At 37.7% G+C, this 22,791-nt stretch overlaps 1 protein-coding gene across 1 annotated transcript in view; it reads right to left on the minus strand.

The window, feature by feature from the left end:
- The window catches only part of LOC113526151 (coiled-coil domain-containing protein 148), an 82,179-nt gene that overhangs the window by 26,746 nt on the left and 32,642 nt on the right, over positions 1 to 22,791 (minus strand). The window contains exons 7-10 of the mRNA XM_026912967.3: positions 20,037 to 20,132; positions 18,670 to 18,857; positions 12,412 to 12,550; positions 1,689 to 1,895 (exon numbers count right to left, since the gene is read on the minus strand). Of these exons, the coding sequence (XP_026768768.3) occupies positions 1,689 to 1,895; positions 12,412 to 12,550; positions 18,670 to 18,857; positions 20,037 to 20,132 (630 nt within the window). The remainder of the gene's footprint in view (positions 1 to 1,688; positions 1,896 to 12,411; positions 12,551 to 18,669; positions 18,858 to 20,036; positions 20,133 to 22,791) is intronic.

Raw genomic sequence — 22,791 nt, forward strand, 5'->3', positions numbered from 1 at the left:
CTGTGTAATTTTCTTATGACCGTTGGTGGTACTGTAGCACTAGGTTCCACAAAAATCCGAAATATTCTGCCAATTAATCATATGTGGATTCCAAAATTAAGGCTTATATTGATGTCATTTTTATCTTTGAAACATATGGAGGATGGCCTCGCTGATGCCTTGGCCCATTTACTGTATATCTGCCACACCAGTCAAATATGAACCAAAAAAGCAAAAGCAGGTTACTAAGTTTTCCAGGCTATCAAATATAATATCATGGTCTATTGTGAAGGTGTGTTATAGCTACTGTATATTTTACCCTTTTCTGGCATAAAGCAACTTAGGATAATATATGCAAGTTTTCTTGGTGCACCATGGACTAGGTGACAATAAGCTCTTCACTGACTCCACTAATTATGGATTATCAAAGAGAAAATCCAACACCAAGTTTTAAGAACTACAGTATTAGGAAGCTTCATCCATGGGTCATCAGGCTAAACTCTGGTTAACTGAAACCCAACATCAGCTCACTAATCCATTCACTAGTCTCAACTGGAATTCATTATTAAAAAAAACAACCATAATGTTAATTAAATTTACTACAATGGTAAATGAAAAACAGTTACCTTATCACATTAGTTTAACACATTAGATAATTAATTTGTATAATGCATTTCCTGATTGCTACAGATTCTTCTTCTCAGCATGTGGTGGGTTTTCCGCAGTATGATGAGCACCTTTTTAACATTCCAATTCGAGTTCATGGGCCTTTGTTTATGTTCCAGTCCTGTCATTGGTTGATTACCCTAATGTGTGCACCTGTTCTGTGTCAAGCCTTTAATTGATTTGTCTATTATTGCCCTGTATATCTTTGTATTTTCTGGTCTTGACCCTTCACCTTGCTGTTTTCCCATTTTCTAATCATGGATTATCCTTGTTCAGTGTTGCCTACCTGTCCCCTCCCTCCCCCAACCCACACACACAACAGACAATGATTCATGGGTTGCCTTAAATAAATACATTAAGTTTACACAACTTGCATCCTGCCTCATTAACCTGTATAATACACATTTCCAAATTTAAAGCAATGAGTAAAGACCGTTGTTATTATGTTTTTCCATTAACCATTTGAATAAGGTGTTATAATAAATAGACCAGGTTGAAAATGTGTAAGAGGGCACTAAAATATCGAGCACTGTTTTAGGATACATTCTTCCTAGTTCTCCTTTTGAGTTACAGGCTTTAAAGAATTTCAGTGTATATATCGTTAAGGGTTTTATGCAGTTCCAGTCCAAGACTGAGACACATTGTTTGATTTCTGTGCACTAGGAGCTGCCATATTGTGACTGGAAACTGCAGGCGCCATCACAGCAGATGGCCGCACATCTTTATCCACTCCAGCCTCAGTTAAAATCTGTGAGGTGGATGACTGAGATTCACGCTCTCGAATCATAATGATTGATTGTGTCTTTGTAATGCCATCTGGATTAAAGCACAACCATGCTTGGGAATAAGCAGTGATGACAGTTCTGCCCTGTATTTTTGTCATCTTGGGAATTTCACAAACAGAAACAACTGCTAAACATGCATAAGAGACCTATAAAGGCCACAGGATCTAGTTTAACTTCCTTAATACATCCATCTGTGCACCATTTAGTAGGTGGTCAGTGTACTGTTTACTTTGTACTCTGTGTTGGAGTGTGAATCACCTTTTGTCTAAGCTGTGCACAGATGTGTTGCTGGTGTAATCTGTCACTCTGCAGGCTCTGCTCTTCGTCATAGATGACCCTGGCATCCTCCAACAACCGCAGAGTCCGCAGCCGGAGAAATGCCTGCTCCCTGTGCCAACTCTCCAACAGCAGCCTCTCCTGCTCTACGCTGAACCTGTACCAGTCCCAGGTCCGCTCATGGGCACTCTGAAAACCACACACACACACACACACACCTAGGTAGTCATGGATTATGGACTAATTGAGGACAAGTGAAGTAAAGAAAGTTTTAGGCAGGAAGCACAGAAGGTAATATATTAGACATGAAGAGAGAAGGCTTTAATGTAGAGATGAAGAACAGATGATGGTGAACACAGGAACAAAAAAGAGCACAGACCATATCACATGGTTTCTGATGAATGTTTTAAGATATATTGAGGTATTTAGAATCTAATGTATGCAAAACACTCATATCTCCATCTACAGACAAAAAAAAACATCGTACATCGCCAGTGCAAGCAGGCCATAATGTGAGAAAACGGCACACCTGGAAATAAGTGTCCACTTTTGCATGATCCTCCCTCAGTTGCATTTGTATTTGAGGCAGAAAAGCGACTTTTATGTGTCCGCAAGGTACATGTTTAGGTTTGTGCGTTCCATACACATTATGCATAACGTTACTTAAACTTAAGAGGTCCTTTATGACCTCTAATGAGTTGTGGGGTTTGGACTCGACTTGGACATGAGGGAGGTATCACCCAAACTTGACTTGGATGTGAAGGTGAGTTGACTTAGACTCAACTTAGATGTGAGTGAAAGATTGATTTAGATTCAACCTGAACCTGAGGGAGAGATTATTTAGATTCATTGTGGACATGAGTGAGAGATGACTTAGACATGACTTGGATACAGAGATGAGATGACTTAGACTCTTGGATGTGAGGAAAGATGACAAACGCGACCTGGGCATAAGAGTGAGATGACTTATGAATTAGAATCGAGAGATAACTAACAAATTATAATCTTATAACATAAGATTCAACTTTTACCTGGGATGAATTTTACCTTAGAATCGACTTAGAAATGACTTAGAATCAACTTAGGTGTGCAGGTGAGATTCATTTGGACATGAGGGTGAGACGACCTAGACGCAACTTGGACATTTTATTTACTCAACTTGGACACGACAGTGAGATGACTTAGACTCAGCTTGGACGTAACAGTGAGATGACTTAGATTGGACTTGGACTTGCGGGTAATGCCTTGATCACAACACATAGTGAACAGGTGAAAAGAAGACAGGAGGAATGTATAGAAGTCAAGGAGGGAAGACAGTGTGTATGTCTGGGACACTATAGGAGTAAAGTATTCAAGCATGGAAAAGTGAAGATGCATTACCATAGCGATGCACGAGGCATTGGAGCAGTCAAAGAATGCGTTAGTGTAGATGTGGAGAGGGCATTAGTGCAGAACTGCAGGACAGGAGGCATTATGCAGCTGCCTGGTTTCATTAAGATGGAGGAAGTTTGCAGAAGTAACATACCTTCACATACACCCCAGGAGCAAAGCATGAATATTGATGTAGGCCCCAAGAAAGCTCAAAGATATCCATCATCATCACCTGCTCTTCGTCACAGAGACACTCAGAAATGTATTTGTCAGGTTGTGTGTGTGTGTGTGTGTATGTGTGTGTGTGTGTGTGTGTTCGGTCTATTTTAGTGTGTTAAGTCATTTGTCCAGGTTTGCTAGAACACTGTGAGTGTGTCAGGTGTGTGACACCATGTGTCTACAAAAGTGGCCTAGCCCCTCAAATAAAACCTTAAGATAAAAATGTTTTAACCAAAAGTTTTATCCCACAAGGATAAAAGGAATATCTGACATTTTTTGACCTTGTGAGGACATTTGGATGTTCCCAATGAAACCTCTTTTTAACAAAGCTTTTATTTAAAACAACTACAAGAGCCTAAATGTTTCCTTTTAGTTACCAAGGTTAAGGTTAGGGTTAGGTTTAGATGTAGACATTAGTAAATTAGCTACAGTAATCATTATATCAGTGGAAGTATAGTAAGATAAATGAGTCAGGTTTTGATGATGAAAATAGCCAGCGTGTGAAATTAATGAACTCCAGTGCCTTCAAGCTGTGGGGAATGTCCTACGCTCTTTATGAAAGTTAGCTTGATGTGGTTGACAGGGCAATAACACCTCATGCACTCACCACTTGGGGGCAGAATAACACAGACCCTCCATCTGAATCTCACGTAGCATTGAGAACGTGACCTAAAGAGTCATTTTTAAAAGTAAACCCTGTGGTAGAAGGTTTTAGTTTCATCTCTTTTTAAAAAAATTGTTACTTCATCCCATAAATTATGTGACATGCTCATGTTAGAGCTCTGTGTGTTGACTACTGATGATACTGGCACAAGCTGCTTGGAGTTATGTCTTTCTATATTCTTCGAGTCATGTATTCGTCCTCCTCCTCTATGCTGTTAAATAACTGGGTGACAGTGGATGAAATGTAAACATATTAACAAAATATGTAAATGTAATGAAAATCCATGTACTCCTGCAAGACATGCCATGTGTAAGTAAACATGAATTAAAGTGTAATTTCATTGCTTTTAATGTTATGAGAGTAACTGATGTTTGTTTCTCTAGTGCTGCTCAAAAAATCATTAGCTAACCCTTTTTTTCCATCATCTTTCACTAGCTATTATTAACTTACTACTATTTATCTGACGAGATTTAATTAAATAAGTCAGGCAACACATTTGTATTAAAGAACTACAGGTTACAGTGGGGCTGCACTGTAATGGCTAAAATGAAATGATGAGTATGTTCACTTAATAGTGATATAATGATCTGAATAATATCACAGTTATCCAGCCACTTGAGGAATAAAATAGTTTAATTATGCTAGTTTTATTACACTATCATTTTTAATGCTTAAGATAAAAACTAACAAATTTTCTGAGACAGTATGCAACACACAAATGGGGAGCTTGTGATTTAATGTATCCCAGTCCATAGTCCATGGCTACACTCATTAAAATGTTTAATTAATTGAGGTATGGGGTGGCATGGTGGTACAGTAGGTAGAATTGCTGCCTCACAGCTCATGAGTGCAGGTTAATGCCTGTGCAGAGTTTTGCATGTTCTCAAAGTGTTCACATAGGTTTCCTCCAGGTTCTCCAGTTTCCTCTCACTGCCCAAAAACATTCCAGTGGATAGATTAGCGACTCTAAATTGCCCCTAGTCATTAATTTGCATATGCATGATACCCTGCGATGGACCACCCATCCAGTAATTCCGCTTTACACCCAGTGTTCCCAGAATAGACTCCATATTCACCGCGATGGCGACCAGGATAAAGAATGAATTAATGAATGAATGAAACATGATCACAGTTAAAATATGTTTAATTGTGCAGACCTGCAGTAGATCACATTGTATTATGGACTTCAATGGTAAGACTGTTATTTATACGAAATATTACATTATATGTTTCATGTAATATAAGAAATAATAATGATGTTAGTGTCAGCATAAAGCAAAAAATACAGTTTATTCTGTCACATTTCTTAAGAAAATACTTTTAAATGTTGGCAAATCACTACAAATCAATAGGATTCACCTCCAGAACCTTAAATCTAAGGGTTTCCCTATCAAGCAGGGTTCTAAGCAGAACCCCCTTTTTAATGTACTTTGAATGTTTCTGATGGGTATCACTCTTTGTAGAAGTTTAATTTAAAAATCATGGGATTTTCTGGACATATGCTCATAGTTTATATAATCATGATATAACCCAAATACGGCATTATAGACTACTTTACATATAACACAGTTTGCAGTGGCTAATAAAAGATGTATTTAGTCTAATACATTTCCACAAGGCTCTATGAATAGTTTAGTAGTCCACTATTTACATTTTTATTACGGCATACATACGTGTGAGTGAGTTTTATGCCATTTTTGTTCTGCATACTCATTTTGTCTGTGGACGTCTGAAAGAGTCTGTTCTCCCACAAGTACATCCATTTAGCAACATTCACTAAAATGCACATCTCCAATTATTTTGCAGAGAAAGTGCTTAGGCCAAGAACACAGTTTGAGCCTTTGAAATAAGTCATTGTCAACAATTCATTTTAGGCAGCCATTCGTTTTGTTTTGTTTTTTTCCCCCATGGACTCAAAAACAGGAAATCAAAGCTAACAAAGAAAGCAGCGAGAAAGAGAGAAAGGGCTTATTGCAATGTTTTCAACCCTTTAATATGCTCTCTTTCAAGCTGTGAAATAACGGGTGAGAGAGTGAGAAACTCAGCTCCAGGTAGGCCTAAATTGGGCTTGGAAACTTTTACGGCGGAGAACATTTATCTCACTTCAAAGCGCTGAATGGGCAGCAGTTCAGAGGTAGGCCAAGCCAGGCGCCTTAGCAATGTTTCCCATCTGCGTGTCGTTTTATGACCCCTGCTTTATAATCCGATGGTGGTTGAATTGTTCAAATCACCTTTCTGAAGGTGAGTGCAATAAAAAGATAAAACAACCACACAGAGTGGCTGAATTGTGACATGAATAACAGCTAAACTCATCTCAGGTCATGTACGTCAAATGATCAACACATACACTAATAATCTGAATCACACACCTTTACACACCTGGATTTCATTTAACAAGGCTGAACACATGCTTAGAAGCTATTCCTATAGTATGCGGAATGTTCAGTCTATCCTACAGCAGGCTTCAGATTCAGCAGGAGAACAGACATTCTTCCCAGGCTAGTGTGTATGTATGGTACCATATTGTAAAATCTACTTTCTTTCATTGCCTTCCAATCTGACGTCTGCTTCCTAGGGAGACAGCATTTTTACACAGCACATGCAAGCTTCCAAAATAAAGCCTATTCCATTTGGAAGGCAGCTGCCCTCTGAGATTCTTTATTTTGCCAGCAGAGAATGGCATGTATCTTTCTTGGATCCAGCTCACCTGACCCTGTTCCAAGCCTCAGACTGAAAAATACTCTTACAAATGTGAGTAAATATCTTGTTACTGCTAGTCTTTGAAGATGCCATGCAAGACCTGGTAGCGTTGCTGTCACTCCAGGATCCCTGGTTCAATCCTGAGCTCTTGTTACTGTCTGTGTAGTCTCTTGCATATTGTTCCCCTGTCCATGTGGGGTTCCTCTGGCCAAAAACATGGCAGCAGATTGACTATGCTAAATTACCCTTAGCTGTGAATGAGTGTGTGAATGAGTGTGTGCATGGTGGCCTGTGATGGACTTGCGTCCCATGCAGGGTGTATTCCTGTCTCATGCCCCGTGTTCCTGGGATATCCTTCAGATCCACCACATCCCTGACAAGGATAAAGCAGATACTGAAGAATGCTAGTCTTAGCCTCTGAGGCTCCACCCACTGACCATCTGTGCTATATATTGTAAACTTAGGTGCCCACAAGCAACAGAGTTTTGTGGGTACCAATTATAATGGCTATTCGAGTTTCAGTCTATACGTCACACAACAGTCTGTGATTGGTCACTGTCAGTAAATTCGCTAAAAGTACGGCTATGTTGAGTGATGAAAGCTGCCACTCTCTAGCTATAGCTAGATGTAGCTGCTAATAGTATAAACATTGTTTCAGACAACGTAATCTGCTAATGCAGCTTTTTTATGGCTAACATGCTATCCACTAAATTAGATAGTTAGTTAGCGATATTATTAAATGAACAATGGTCTAGATATGTTCACTATATATGTTCAGCATAACAAAAAACAATAAGCCAATAAACTAGCAAGTGATATTGTGTGGTGTGCTAAGAGTTATGATGTACAGTATGAAGAGACACAAGGTTGTCTTTAATGCAGTGTTTGCCAAGGTTAAAATACTGCCCAATGAGACAGGGACCTCTGAAGTATGAGACTACTGGCATCTGAATTCTGAGTTTTGTTTAACAATACAGTAAGATGGCTGTAAATACATTACTATTTCCAGCATATTTTCCGAAATTTTCTCAATTTGGTCACCTGCCAATTCCCACCCATCAGCCAACTCTCCCCTATCATACGACAGCTACCAATTGGGCAGGGTGAAGGCTAACACAGGCAGCAGGGATGTAACACACTCAGAGGAAAGTGCTATCTACCCTCTTCCACATACGTGAGCACACAGACACCCGTGATTGGCTAGTTTCACTGTGATTGACAAGGGGAGAGAGTACACCAATCCTCCTACCCAGACAGCATGGTCAGTTTTGCTTCCTTGGCTCCCAGCCATGAGTCACCGTGGCAACTTCAGAATTTGGACTTGCAATCTCTCAAAGAAAGAATGAACGCTCTTCTGTGGATGTGCTCTATTATTCTGAACTCCAGTTTAATATTTCTTATGAGTCAATTCAATATTTTTGCATGTGCACCAGCATATAATATCCCACATATTTGAACAACTGCTGCATATTTATGAACACGGGCCATGCTCGCTGACACGCTGACTGTAGATTCTAATTTTGATTGAGCAGTGCACATCAAAAAAAAAAAATCATAATAAAAAGAAAGTGTAACCATGCTCAAGGAGCAGCTATAACCATACAGTGGAAATGAGGCTTATGTGGACTCACTGTGCTAGGTGTGTAATTATACTTGACTAATTCATCTTCATGCTGATCCTTATCGCTTCCTTATCTCATTTAGTAAGAGAGAGAATCAGTGGTCTGTGTGAAGGAAACATCGTTCATTAGACTCAAAATCCAAACAAAATACAGCTTCTCTCTTCAGTGTTGTTTTCAAAGCCACTCCTGGAAAACACATGTGCACATGTTGCTCAGGCAAGAACACCTGAATCCTCGTGCAGAAACTTGAGAAGACTGCATCATTTGTTTTTCTCTCATTTACAGAGCGTGGGGCACCATAGAGACCAGAGTTTCATCTCTAAGCACATATTTTATTAAAGCTGCAGGAATTTATGGAGAATTTCAGAAAATATTACAGTGTTCTGATGTTTAAAAAAAATCACTGATCCCACCTTTAACATGACAGAACCATTACCATGTGGTGGAATTACAGCCAGTTGATACTGGAGGAAACTCTGTGTGTGTGTCTGTGTGTGTGTGTCTAGCTCAGGACAGGACTGACAGGACAACAGGCTTCCCGGTGGCTGTCACGCTGATAACACCACAGGGTGCGGCAAACGAGCTGTGTGTGTGTGCGTGTGTGTGTGTCTAATGTGATGGACCTCCAAAAAAAGGTGCCAATGATATTTTGTACCATGCCAAGTAAATAATTCTTTCAAAACTTCTTCTTACTATTCATATCACTTACTGTGTTCATATTTATACTCTGTAATTGCGTCTTACTGCCCACTTGAAATTTGCTATATTTTACTCTTGCTATATCTCTCGTTTTTCATTTTACTTCAAAACTTGTATACCGTATATTTTTATACACATACATTTATATTAGAGTACTCTTCTTTTTAAAGCCATATTTTTTCATAACTTCACATTGTCATACTTTCATATATTTCCTTATAATCCTTTATATATTCTTGTGTATTCTTCTGTGTAGCTTATGGTTTTTCGTATGTTAGCAGAACTACCCCAAGAATTTCAACACTACTAAACCCATTGTGAGTTGTGAAAATGACAAGTAAAGAGTACTTATACAATTTAGTGCAGTAGTACGCAGTTTTATAACGAAGCCAAACAAACCAGCCTAGCTACAATTTAAAGACCACTGTGAATCTGTGTAAGCACAATGCTCGCACGTTTCACTGCAGAAACACAGCCAAAGTTTTTTCCTGAATGTGTCGTTTTTGGGTTTTTTTCTGTATTGCTCACTCCAGGCTGCTAAGTAACACCAGTCAGAGAAAACGCTGTGGTGTGTGAAATGCCTCGGTATGTCAGTGGCTGTTCAAAATCAAAAGACAGAAATCCTAAAGAATATTCTGTCTCTATCTACCGCATCCACAAACTATGAATACCACAGACGAGTATTTAAGTACCTTTCCATGTACTGAAAACACGATGGAATGTTTCTGGTATGATTGCTGAAGTGAGTTTCACATGAACAGGTTATCTGTTCTGTTCTTAGTACAGGGAAATATGTCAGAATTATTGTGTGTGTGTGTGTGTGTGTGTGTGTGTGTGTGTGTTAATCATTCATCTGCTACAGATTAGGTAGATAGTGATTAGTCTTGAAAAATGCTAGGATATTCCTTGAAAAATAATGAAGAAAGGAAATAGATGAGAGAAGAGTGAGTACTGAAGTAAAAGAGAATGGAGAGAAGGATAGACAAACAAAGAAAACGATGGGTCAGGTTTCTCAAACAGAGCACAAATCTCATCAGGAAATAGCAGAGCGATTATGAGTTTGGACTATCAGTTTAGATAATATCTGCACCGTAACACTTTTGGGAACCTGAGACTTCGAGTGAGATCTGAGTAAGAAAGAAAACATGAACAAAAGAAAAAAGATTGATTGAGATAGAAGCTGATAGGCAAAGCCAGATAGAACCAATACTTGTTAGCCCCCTGCTGTTGGGTATAAGATAAAGAAAAAGAGGGAGACTGAAGGATAAGATGACCTGGCTGTTTGCTAACTGACTTAGATAAACAGGGATGGAGAAAGAGAAAGGAAGAGGTACAGCTGAAGTAAACAGAGAGGTGTGGAATGACTGAATATCTGCACTAAACAATAAAACATGTTCCAATTGGTGTGTCCTGAAAAATTAAAGAAGCATGTTCTTAGGCGTTATTTCTCTTCCACCACAGTAATTTGCTCATTACTGCAATTTTTACTGAGTAAAGAATGATATAATCATACATCTTTCTTCTACTTCTTTTTTTTTCAGCTTTAATGCTGTGAAACGTCCCCAAAACAAGTTAATCACTGTTATCACTTATGCTATAATAGCTATAAACACTCGTTCTTTCATCAGCCTCACTTTTTTCAGCTTGTCATGTTGCCCGGAAAACGCAAAGCCCTCTGGGAATACACAGACATGCAAACGTACACATACACACAGACACACAAACATATGTCTTTATGTGAGGGGTGCAGAAAATTAAATCAAATGGATAAAGAAGTGAAGCTAAAGTTCTTTTTATTTCTAGCTCTTTTTTGTCTGATAAGCAGTAAGACGGTTGAATAACAACATGCAGCGCACACTGTACACTCAATACTGCACAAACGTGTTACTCCACAGTCAATACTGCACGCTAGTTTGGCCATAAATTTAAAGGAATACTCCAGCATTTCAACCTAATCTCTATCAACCGCATACTGTATATGTGAATGCTATGACATAGTTTCTTGTACTACAGAAAACGAGGGAGACATGTTTACTCAAAATGTATTAGAATGGACGTCTAAGATCAGTTGCTGAATTGTGTAAAAAAATGTTTTAGAAAAGGTGGCTATATAATGCAAATTCAAAACTACAATTGTTACTTTAGATAAAACCTTTATCTAAAGAAACATTTTAAAAACAATAAGCTGTTCTTATGTACTTTTATACAACTTTCCAACACAAGAGTAAAACAGTAATAAAGTAATTATAGTTATTAGCCTAGGACATTACACCTCCCTGATAGCAGAGATCCTCCTCCCCTGAGTAGTGAATAGACACTTCCTGATTACTTCCTGTTCCCTAGAGTATATAAGAACTACACATGCATCATGTCGTTGCGAAGTCTTGCCATACCTTAGTGTCAAGCCTTGTATACTGTTACTGATACTCTCATGTTTCAAACCTTGCCTTGATTCTTCACTACTCTTTGGATTCTGGCCTTTGTTTAGAATATTGTGGTTGCTGCATTTTAACTTTTGTTATGTTAATAATTCTTGGATCTTCAACAATCTCTTGAGTCCTGTGAGTTACATCATGACATCCATGCTAGAGCTGTAGTCAAGGCGCCACTGTCAAGTCCAAGTGTAAAGGGGGTTGAGTCAAAATGAAAGTGAGAACAAGTCAAGCTCATGACTAAAAACCATCCAATCCTTTTCGAGGCCAAGCCTTTAGTTGACTTCATGCATTACACCAAAGATTAGGCTGTTTTCTAGAAGAAGGAATTACTTGTTGTTAAACTTTGGGCATGAGAAAAAGAACAAAAAATCTGTGCAAACTCACGGTTGAAACCAAAACCATATTTAGCAAGACAAATGCCCAAGTACAAACGCCCATAAGTCAGAGAGAATTCCCAGTCAATACAGAAAACATCTCGAGACCAGACTCGTATACTACTGCCCTAATGCATCCACCTTCAGACCTACACAACTACAGTGGTACACGCAAAAAGTCCTTCCACCTGAAAGCATAATGAATTATACACATGTAGAACTTAATTAACAAATACATTTGACTGAAAGACAACAATGAATTACAACAATGAATAAATACTCTCTGAGTACTGGGGAAATTTGTCAAACTTATGGTAATTGTAATTGGCTATACTCCAGAGGTTATTTACAGAAATTTCGGTTATGTACAGAAATAGAGATTATAGGTTAAAAAAATGCTGGAATATTCCTTTAACTGTTTATTCTTTTGGCCCAAAATTATGAGATGCAGTCTTGAGAATTCACTGAGAGAGAGAAACAGACGGACAAGCTGTGGTAAGAAGGATGCTGTGTGCTGATAGGCCTGGTCTAGAGACCTGAGGAAGTGTGACGGATAAACACTAGATATGTAAAGATGGAAAGTGGTTGGAGATATGTGTGTATGTGTGTATGGTAACTAACCAGTTCTGCTCTGGAGACATGGGGTAGAATTCTCTGGAGCATGTCCATATAGAGCCCTCTGTGGTTTTTTAGCTCAGGAGAATATTGACCTATGATGTGGAGGAACCGCAAGTGATCCTCTTCATTCCAGCCACAATTCCTGACACACACACACACAAGCACATATATACACCATAAAACACATCATAATGAAAAACTGTGCCTCATAAAAATGCCATCTATGGGTCCTGACTGTTTTATACAATCTCACAGGCTATGATTTCATCATGGTGGAGTTCAAGACTATCATGATGTCTAGTAGCAGTAATTCAAAGGCACTGTATTTGTAATGTAATGATGATTCTCCACTCATCTGAGGGGCAACTGGGCAACCTGCTGAAGTCCCTGGATGAGCGAGGATCAGTCATTTTAACTTACTAGTATTAGGATGATTAACAATCAGTGTTAGACATAGATTCTCAACTTTGGTGTCATAATCCCATGTGGGGTCACCTGAGACGTTTTTACCAATGAAATTCTAAAAGATAAATTGCATATAAACTTATAAAGTTAAATTGCATATATAAAGTTAAATTGCATATAAACTTAATTTATGGAATAATTCATAATAATTAAAAACTGTAATATTAATATTAAAATTCCAATGGCCTTCATTCAATTTGGTGCTCCTCTTAAGCCTATTTAACACCAGGCTCTAGTGATGCCATGCCCAACCTTCTGTCATGTTAATCAACGTGGCCTTTACTCCAGACACTGGCAGCGCACATAGCAACTGTTTTAAAGACAAATAAGTGTATTTGTGTATGGCGTGGTCATGGTTTCTATCTAATATATGAAATACAATATTCATGATATCTTTTGCAGTAAAGGTCCATAATCTAAACAACACACAAGCGATATTTCAATCTGTAGCCTACTGCAGCTGTGCACCATGGCTTCAGTTAAAACTTTGTGAAAGTTAAAAAGGGTAGAAGTGAAAATTTCATTGGATTAATGAGCAGTATGTTTCTTATAACTTTGTCTATAACTTTATATACAATGGTAATGCATATGTACTCATTATATTTACTAAACCAGTGCAATAAAGCACAGAATTGAATTGCCCACACCTCGATGTACATTGATCGATTTGCTTTGGGATGCAATGCAATCATGAAATGCAATACGTGCCCCTGATGAAAACCACAAACCTATCCATTTGAACTGCGAATACTTTGAGCCCTTAAAACGGGGTCACTAGCTAAAAAAAGGTTGAGAACAGTCTAGTGTTGGTGCCATTTGCCAACTGTAACCACAAGCCTGTGAGACTTGTCTATGCACTACACAAAAAGACATCTTAGCAAGTGAAAATATCTCATATAGTCAAATTTATAGTATTTCCAATAATCCAATATAACCTTATTAAACCTATTTCTAGACATTTTTACAAGTTTTTGAGTTTCTTATTCTATTTTGCTTCTTTCTATTTAGCAAAATTTTCAGCCAATAGAACAAGACTATTTCAAACCTGAAATTAGTAAAAATGTATATAAATAGGTTTAATAATCTTACATTTGTTTTCTTTTTGTAATCTTACAGTAGAAAAAACGGATAAATTTGACCATATTCGAAGTATTTCCACTTGCTAAGATGTAACTTTTTGCAGTGTGGTGTCAGTCCACAGGGAGGATGGAAACATTCTTATCCTCTCCCTCTATATATGCCAACTAGTGTGGACATCTCATAGACACAATGACACAAAATCAGACACAAGGACATTGCAGCTCTACCGTCACTTTGCAACTCAGCAAAAAAAAAAACTACCAAAGTTAAAGGACATGGCATAAAATATAGATTTATTCTGCAATTCCTGTTGCAGTTTTATAACATGGAGTTGCAAGTTAAGAAGAGTTTATATATAAAACTTGGTATTGAATAATATTAATATTTTGCCTGTTTTAAGGTGTGGAATTGAATTAGGTCCAAATGCATTAGGTGACAGATATGAGATTGTCCATATATTATGTTTTTAGAGAAATACATCACAGGGGTGGATAAAAAAGTAGCTCAGGACAAAAAGCTCTCATATAAATCTCGCACTAGTACAACATATTTAGAGGAAACAAAGATGCCACCCAGACTCGAATAATATCTTTTATGTACAACACAAAGAGAAAACACCAAAGTTGATCAATAACTTGCTGACTTTTTGTCGAGGGTGCAACCATGATGTGACACTTTTTTGTTTTTAGAAACTTGTAATGACCGAGTCGTTCCCTACTCGAGAATTTATATCTTTTTTTTTTTTTTTTTTTTGCGTCTACATAAATGCACTTAACTAGCTAACTAGCTCGCTATACTCCACACTTTATTATATTATGTTAGGTATATATACACTATGTGGCCAAATGTTGTGTGCTTCAAACTTTGTGGTAACAGTTTGGGAAAGAACCATATACGTGTATGTGATGATCAGACCATATTGTGTATTTTTAAGCCTAGTCATTTAAACATCTAGACAAATAAAACATGGGACTGGGCAGCACATTGGAGCTTTTACTTAAAAGTAGTGGATTTAGTTGCGTTTGTATTTTTTTTCTTCTGCATTAATAACTGGATTTGAACATTTCAACTGCTTGCCAAATTTCTAACAGGTTCTTATTTGTGCTGGTATACCACCCACCACTACATGGCTCTAAAACAATACATTTATAAGACCTGGTTTTTCCTAATCTCTCAGTGTTGGATATGTGAGTATGTTTGTGTTAGATAAACAGGCACAATGATGCAACTTGACAGCTTGACAATCAAAAACCTATGCTTCTTGTTCTTGAGGATGTCATGTAATGTAAATATAACACCAACTCTTAAAAGGAAAGGAGTGTTGCAGTTGTCTAAACTTAGATACAATAGAAAATTATAGATAATACAGTTTCAGATCATGTTTCTGTTACTTTTTTTTTTTAATAATTTCATAGTTTTGCTCTTCTCACTGCTCACTCTGCTATTCAAACCTGACCCCTTTAATATCATCTCATCATTCCACAGAGTTTGCTCACAAATCATATCCATTATCAGGTTAATGTATTTTAAACACCCACCACCTGGCAAATGCACTTAAACTGCTTGCAGCACCAGGTAGGTTTTTCATAACAATTTAATATCAACTTTTTAATAAAAAACTCCAGGATTTGACATGCCGCAATATAACCTAAAATCATTTCCATTCAGGGTTGATCAAATTCAATACTTCACAGCCACTTATCCCAAGCATGAATTAAAAATGCATTCAGACATACCTGCTTGCTCTGCCTCTGCACCAAATGCTCAACTACAGCCAGGATAAATCACAGACAGTGACAAATTAAAACACAGTAATGTGTCAGTGTGTCTGTGCTAATTACACACCATGTGGCTGCATTTTCCAAAAAGATAAACCTCCATGACATGGCGAATAACAGAAATGACTTATTAGAATGATGTACAGAGAGTTGGTGTATAATTATAATATTATCCATGTGGATTTCAGAAGTAGAAAGTAAAATTTTGGAGCAGGAAGTGAAATTACTCACTTAACCCCTAAAGCAGCAGATGGAGGGGAAAAAGATAATTCCAGATCCTGCTTGTCTCTCTTTACTATCTTTTCAAATTCTCCATGCCTTGTGCATTGAGAACTCAATCTGCGTGTGTTTGTTTGCTTCTTTGGCATGCCTGCTGTGTAACTGTGTGTGTCTGTGTGTGTTTGTATGTGCGAGTGTGTTATCAGGCCCTGTAGGGAGTCGCTGCCTGGGGATACATTGCAGAGGCTGCTCTTTAGACGATGTGATTTGGATGCCATTTTAAAGCCCTCAGAGTTCAGCTAAGCTTTTAATTGGGCTTAATGAGCTAAGGGAGAGCTGATATGCTGGTCAGGCACGTTAATTAGCCATCACTGCGGGGGTGAGCAGACTCTGCATCGTTAGGATGACACAATGAGCAGAATATGACACTATTACATGAAATATAGCAGCCGTCTTATGACTTCTGCAATGTAATAATCCCAAAGTAGGGTTCAAGTGTCACTCCTCTATGTGATATAATGAGTCTGGTCGAGAGACGTGACTGCTATGATCACTTCAGTACTGTGTGATATACAAACACAGACTTGAGAAGCCGAGAAGTGTGGCATTTTAAATATTGAGGAGACCCAGCTATGGTGTTTGCACACTTGCACATAAGCAGTTCTTACAGCGGTCCTTCACCCAGAAGTGCTGTCACTGGTAATAATAAAAAACACGCTTTAGTTGGCGGGTGGTGCATTATGCAAATGAGACCCGTTCCCACAGGTACAGTATTTTCTGCTAGCCTTCCTTTGTTGGTAGGAGTCCTTTTCTGCTAGCTTTCATTTGTCGGTAGCAATTTTTGGGTGTAGTATTCCTAATAGGATGGTGGCACCTTGTGCATAACATGGAAAGTTTTTTTAAGTGGTTCCTTTGGGTTCTCCGCATTTGGGTCAAGCCAGAGCAGAAATGTTGCAGAATACTGGGAGATGTGGCAAAAGTAGATATTGCATCAGTGGAAAACACATGGCGTTTTGTGCTAAATAAAGACGTTCCATCATTAATTCTTCACTCGGCATATGGCATTAATTAATTTTGTCACCATAGCATATTCAAACTTGCTCACATGCTTATAGGCTATATCAAATGTTTCCCCATGAAACCCATTTCCTAGTTTTCAGAGAATTTACAGCCCCCAAATAACAAAAACAAACTTGTCGATACATATGTTTTAAAAAACAGGCCTAGTCATCCCATTCACCCAGGGTTTGTCATCCCATTCACCCAGGGTTTGCCTATTACTGGCAAATAAAATAAAATGAATGCAGTGAACAGTTAAAAACATGAAAGTACAATTTCAGTATAATCCTTATAAACAAATTACTTGTCCATTGTCCCTCATATAAACCATGCATAGTTTTCACTGTCCATCTGCTCAAACTGGGTGCAGAAGAGCAAACACACAAACATTTTACTGTCCAATTATAACTACCATTAAAATTATTTGTAAAGTGTTAGATTTGACACTTCATTGAAGAATTATTTAACCTTTTTTTTTCTTCAAAATTTCCAGCCTTTTTCTCTTTGGCCAAAAACCATAAGTGTCATTTTTGAACAGTGGCATTGCAAAGCAATACAAGCAGTATGTTAACTAGTTTAATTTAATGATAGCTAAATTCGATTTTATTCCACATTAATGAACTCAAAACATTCTCTGTTTTCACTGAAGCAGAGTGCTCAAAACACTTGCTCAGGCTCCCGAGTGGCGCAACAGAAAAGCATTTGCCATATCATCCAGAGATCGCAAGCCAGCGATGCTACAGTCATCTGTGGCTGGGAGTCTAAAAGAACAAACTTCACCATGCTCTCAGGGTAGGAGGAATGGTATACTCTCTTCCCTGTCAATCACAATGACATTAGCTAGTCGTGGGCATCTTTGAGCTCATATATGTGGAAGAGGGCAGATAGCACTTTCCTTCAAGTATGAGCAGCAGTTCAAAAAGATACAACTGTCAATCATTCCAGACTCATATGTTGATTGGCTCATCTGTTCTTTTATTGGTGGAAAAAAAACAGCTCCTATGCAAAATGCATAAAGTCTGATACTGTCATTTTAAATATTTTTTATATATATTTTCTCTCAATCATATTCATTTGAATCTCATTTTATTTGTATTTTTGACATGGCTGTATTGCTACATTTCATTCTGCTCTCTATGAACAGCCAGTGTTTGATATGACATCAGCACCAAGATAAGGTTCTTGTACATGTCAGTGTACTCGGCAAACAGACTGATTCATCATTCATCAAGCTGTCTTAAATCCCTAACCTCAAGGCCAAATCTTCTTATCCAGCAAAAACTGTCAGAGACCTGCCTGCTTTAATATCAACCTAAACTTTGTAAAAGATGTTTATTATGATTCAGTCTTTTCAGCAAAAATTGATCTGAATGGACAGACTGGTCAAAGTCACTGTAGCTGCATTCTTATAAGAAACAGCTTCATTGGAGAAAATGAACTATTATTGAATATGTGACAGGAAAGTGTTATTGCATCATAAAATATAAGAGCCATTCATGTAGTAGTTTGCAAATTCACATCATACGGTGACAGTTTAGCAGGGGGAAGGGCTGGGCTTGTGTAGGATTGGGGTATTTCTGGTGCATATTCATAGAATCTGGGTCTTAGATTAATATAATATAATATATCCACATTTTAATTTTCAGTGCTTGTGTATCACCTGTCCAGGCCCAGTAACCTGCTGCGGGCTCTCTCCAGGCGCTCTGAGTATTTTTCTGACATGTTGATGAAGGCCCTGATGATGGATTCTTTGGCCTCGGGGTAAGGGCAGTGTGCGGTCAGGATCTCCTCTGGTATCTGCTCCAGTACACCAACATACGCCTCCACTGCAGCAGCATCCAGTCGCTCCTACAGCAGTGCAGTAACTACATGTTCAAGCAGGCAATCAAATCTGATCAATCTAATAAATATACGCACTTGACAGCCAAATAATTCTGAACACCTAGAATGAATTATTATAAATTAAACTTTATTAGTGCCACAACCCAGTGAAGCAATATACCATATAATATATTTACCATGTAATATATGTCATTATATGTACTTTTCCCAATGTATATTACACAATTTTAAATATATTCAGTTTATTTTAACCAGTAGCACACATTTTGTGCTCTTTCTATCAGCAAAATGCTCCAGTTTGGTTTCATGTGTCAGATACAGTACATAATTAACTTATATAATTATATACTGTATATACTTAATTAAGTAAATTACAGTTTTGCCTGATGATTGTCAACATATTAACCCATATATACCAGAATATATGAAATGTGAGACAGCTTGTAAACTGTTGCTTGAGGTTTAACCAAAATGCTAATGCATGGGGTTCAAAAACATTTCATTGGCAGCGTATAACTACACATACACAAAGACAGGGTTTTTCTTGTTGTCATTTTGATTTTATATCTACTGTACATTAAATCTCAACAGTTTGAATAAATTGAATATTTATTTTTGTCTTAAAGACATTCTGGTAAAGGTTTTTGGTTGAAATTTGTTTCAAATGTAAATAGTGCCAAAAATGCCAAAGTGTATTTTTTAATAAGCAGCATTTTTATTTAAAATCGAAATCCACACACAAGTAGCTTCTAACCCAATAAGTGCTCTGAGAAGTTAAAAAAAATCTCCTGGATAAAGCTCCATCATGAAGGTGGCTGAGAAGAGACCAAGAGTGTACAAAGCTTTATCAGGAATACTGTTATAATTTCAAGCATTAAACACTTTTAATTTGTTTAACAGTTTTCTTGGGTACTGTATAATTCCATATAGGGTTATTGTCTTCAATATTGTTCTAAAATAGCAGAAAATAATAAAGAAAAATTAAGATCTTTTATGTATGTCCAAAAGTTTAACATGACAGTCTTTAAATGAATGCACCCTATAGGCTATAATTCCTGTAGTGACTAGCACAGGATCATTTTCTTCCCCTCACCACCATAATACCAAAATAAATGCTGATGAAAATATCATCAGCATCAGCCTGCTAAAATATGCAGTGCCAAATAGTGCCAGAGTGATTAATACCTCCAGTCCAGCAGCACTTAGCTCCTGCTCGATAGCAACACACTCATCCTGCAGTCTGTCCATCACAGCCTGCTGCTGTTCCTTCACAGATACCACCTGGGGAGAGAGAAAGACAGAGAGAGAGGTAAAGATAACCAGAGGAAGAAGGCAGATAAGGATTTCTGTGAGCAAATACACAGACAGAGGCTGCAAGATCATGCAAGAAAAAAAAAAAAAAAAACACTCTCCAGTTCTATTTCTGAATGTGCCGAAGGCATCATTTATAGGGTCTTCAGTATAGTTACCAGGAAATAATTAAATGATTGTGACAATTTACTGAGAGTCATTGAACCAAAAGTTTCAAAAGTTTGTCTGTCATTTCTCACAGTCATTAAACTGCTTTAAATATACATTCAACAAACAGATTTAGACTGTGATATCTTCACATCTGGAGCTTCCGCCTACATTTACTTTTCCACCTCCGTTTAGCTCAACTTCTCTCTTCTCTCTATCTATTTATCTATATCACTAATAAGCAAGATGATTCATATCACATAAAGGAAGGACAGCAAAAGAAAATATAAAATCATATAAATTGATCAAATGTGTCCACCATAATTGTCTCTTCCATTATTTACTCCTTGTGCTTGTTTCATTGCTTGATAAAGCAGTTTAACAGTGTTTCATTTTGTAAGAATCAGGAGCTGTGTCTAAAATCGCACACACAATACCTACGTACTATAATAGACCATGTTGCTAACTGTGTAACAAAGGGGGGTGGATTTGGGGTTTGAACCCCACGTTATACATCCTCCTAACACAGTTACCATGCAAACATGTTAATAATACTTTTGCGCAGTAATTACACTATAATGATGTTCATGTAAGATCAACAGAGACAACATTACAATTCCATATTTAACGTTCCCAAATGTCAAATGAACAAATCCTTTAGCTTTAGACCAGGACAGTATTAGAACAGGATAGAAACAAATCATTCATTTTTCCCGTTTCTGGCTGAAAGCTAGTAGCCAGCTAGCAGTGCACAGAAATACCAACGTGACAGCAAATGACGGTTTATGTAGCAGGAGAAAAAAGAAGTGCAGATCTAGCACAAAAAAAATCCAGCACTGCTGTTTACCTCTAACATATTTTTACCATAATCTCTTTTAAGTACACAATGCTTAAATTTGAAGTATGTTTTCTGTTGTACGGCCCCCACTTAAATTCCACTCAAATGTGTGTTAAGTGATGATGTCCTCGTCTTCTAAATTATTATTATATAGTGCTTGATTTGAGACGGAGTTTTATCTTTAGCCGCTTATCATCAAGAAATTTCCTTTAAAAGGTTCTTAAGGCATAAGGTCAAATTCTTTAATAGCTTTACTTCTCAAGATTTAAGCTCTGCTTCTCCAAGAGCAGTAATCAGAGTAGTTCACTGTTAGACATTTAATAGAAAGGCATTACAGACAGAGCCTTCACTCTGCCTTGCCTTAACGTGGTGAAGGATAAACCTGGCTTTATACTTGCTTTTTTTAGTACATATACTGCACTTGCACGCAAGATGGCTGCCATTCACATCCTGCATTTAATCCACGCACTGGATGTAACACGTTCTCAGAAATTACACCTTGTCTGCCTTTCCAGCAGAAATTCAGTATAGCATGAAGTGACCCAATGTGTGCTTTAGCAACAGACTGAACAAACTGTGTCCATACTTATGTGCTATTCTAGATGAATATATTGTTCGCATTGCACACATTCTTAAGACAATTCCCTTACAAAACAGTATTTGAATTTACCAAACTTCTCATGCTTAAATGCAGTGAAACTGTATTACACAGATTTTCTAGACTAGAACACATTAAACAAATTTACGAATATGGTCACTGTGTATGAAAGATAGTGGCGAAAATCTTTGAAAAGACAATGAATGACATCTCCATGCCACTCCACCTCAACACATATGCATCCTAGAATATCTCCCTTGACATTGCTGTCATTTTACAGGTCATCATGGCACTTAGGGATTCATGTTGACGTGGAATTATAGGTCAGATATAATGCTACTGTAGCTATAGGTCCATTAACAGGGGCAGACGACGTTCAGCTATACATTAGTATTATTGAGATGTTAATAGCTATAATTTTATGTAAACTGTAATAATTATGTAAACTGGTCTTGTCCTAAAGAGCTCTTTCTCCAGCGTTGTTTATTTTGCTGTGGGTAACAACAACATGATATTATTTATTAAAGAAATGCCTATGCAGCTCCATATTTTGGATTATTTCTTTCTCGGTTTGCCCCTATGTCAAGGTGAAATCTATCAATAGTGGAAAGCACTTACAATCAGCTTGAAAGCTTCTGTAGAATAAAACCCACATCCTCCTGTCCAGCCAGGCTTTCTCCCACTTTAAGATTTATCTTCAAAAAAAAAAAAACTGTGAAGGTTGAAACGAAGTAGGTCTGCTTAAAAATCCATAATACAGGATATTGAGTGAGAGAGAACAGAGAGAGAGAATGAGAGAGAGAGAAGATGGTGCTTCCATTTGTACATAACACTGAATGAGACGAAAGAGAGGGCCAGCTGATTAGATGACTCATATCTCATGTCTCAGAGAGTGTGCCCTCTCCAACAGCATCCATGTATCACCAAAGCCATTAACATACTGAATATGAACCCTGTCTCCTTTTCCCATCCTTACTGCAATAGAGATGTGGAGTTTAATAATCATACCCGGGCAAATAGCATAATATCATTCCATTCAGAGCTGC

This window comes from Pangasianodon hypophthalmus, chromosome 5, assembly GCF_027358585.1.
Source record: "Pangasianodon hypophthalmus isolate fPanHyp1 chromosome 5, fPanHyp1.pri, whole genome shotgun sequence".
NCBI lineage: Eukaryota > Metazoa > Chordata > Actinopteri > Siluriformes > Pangasiidae > Pangasianodon > Pangasianodon hypophthalmus.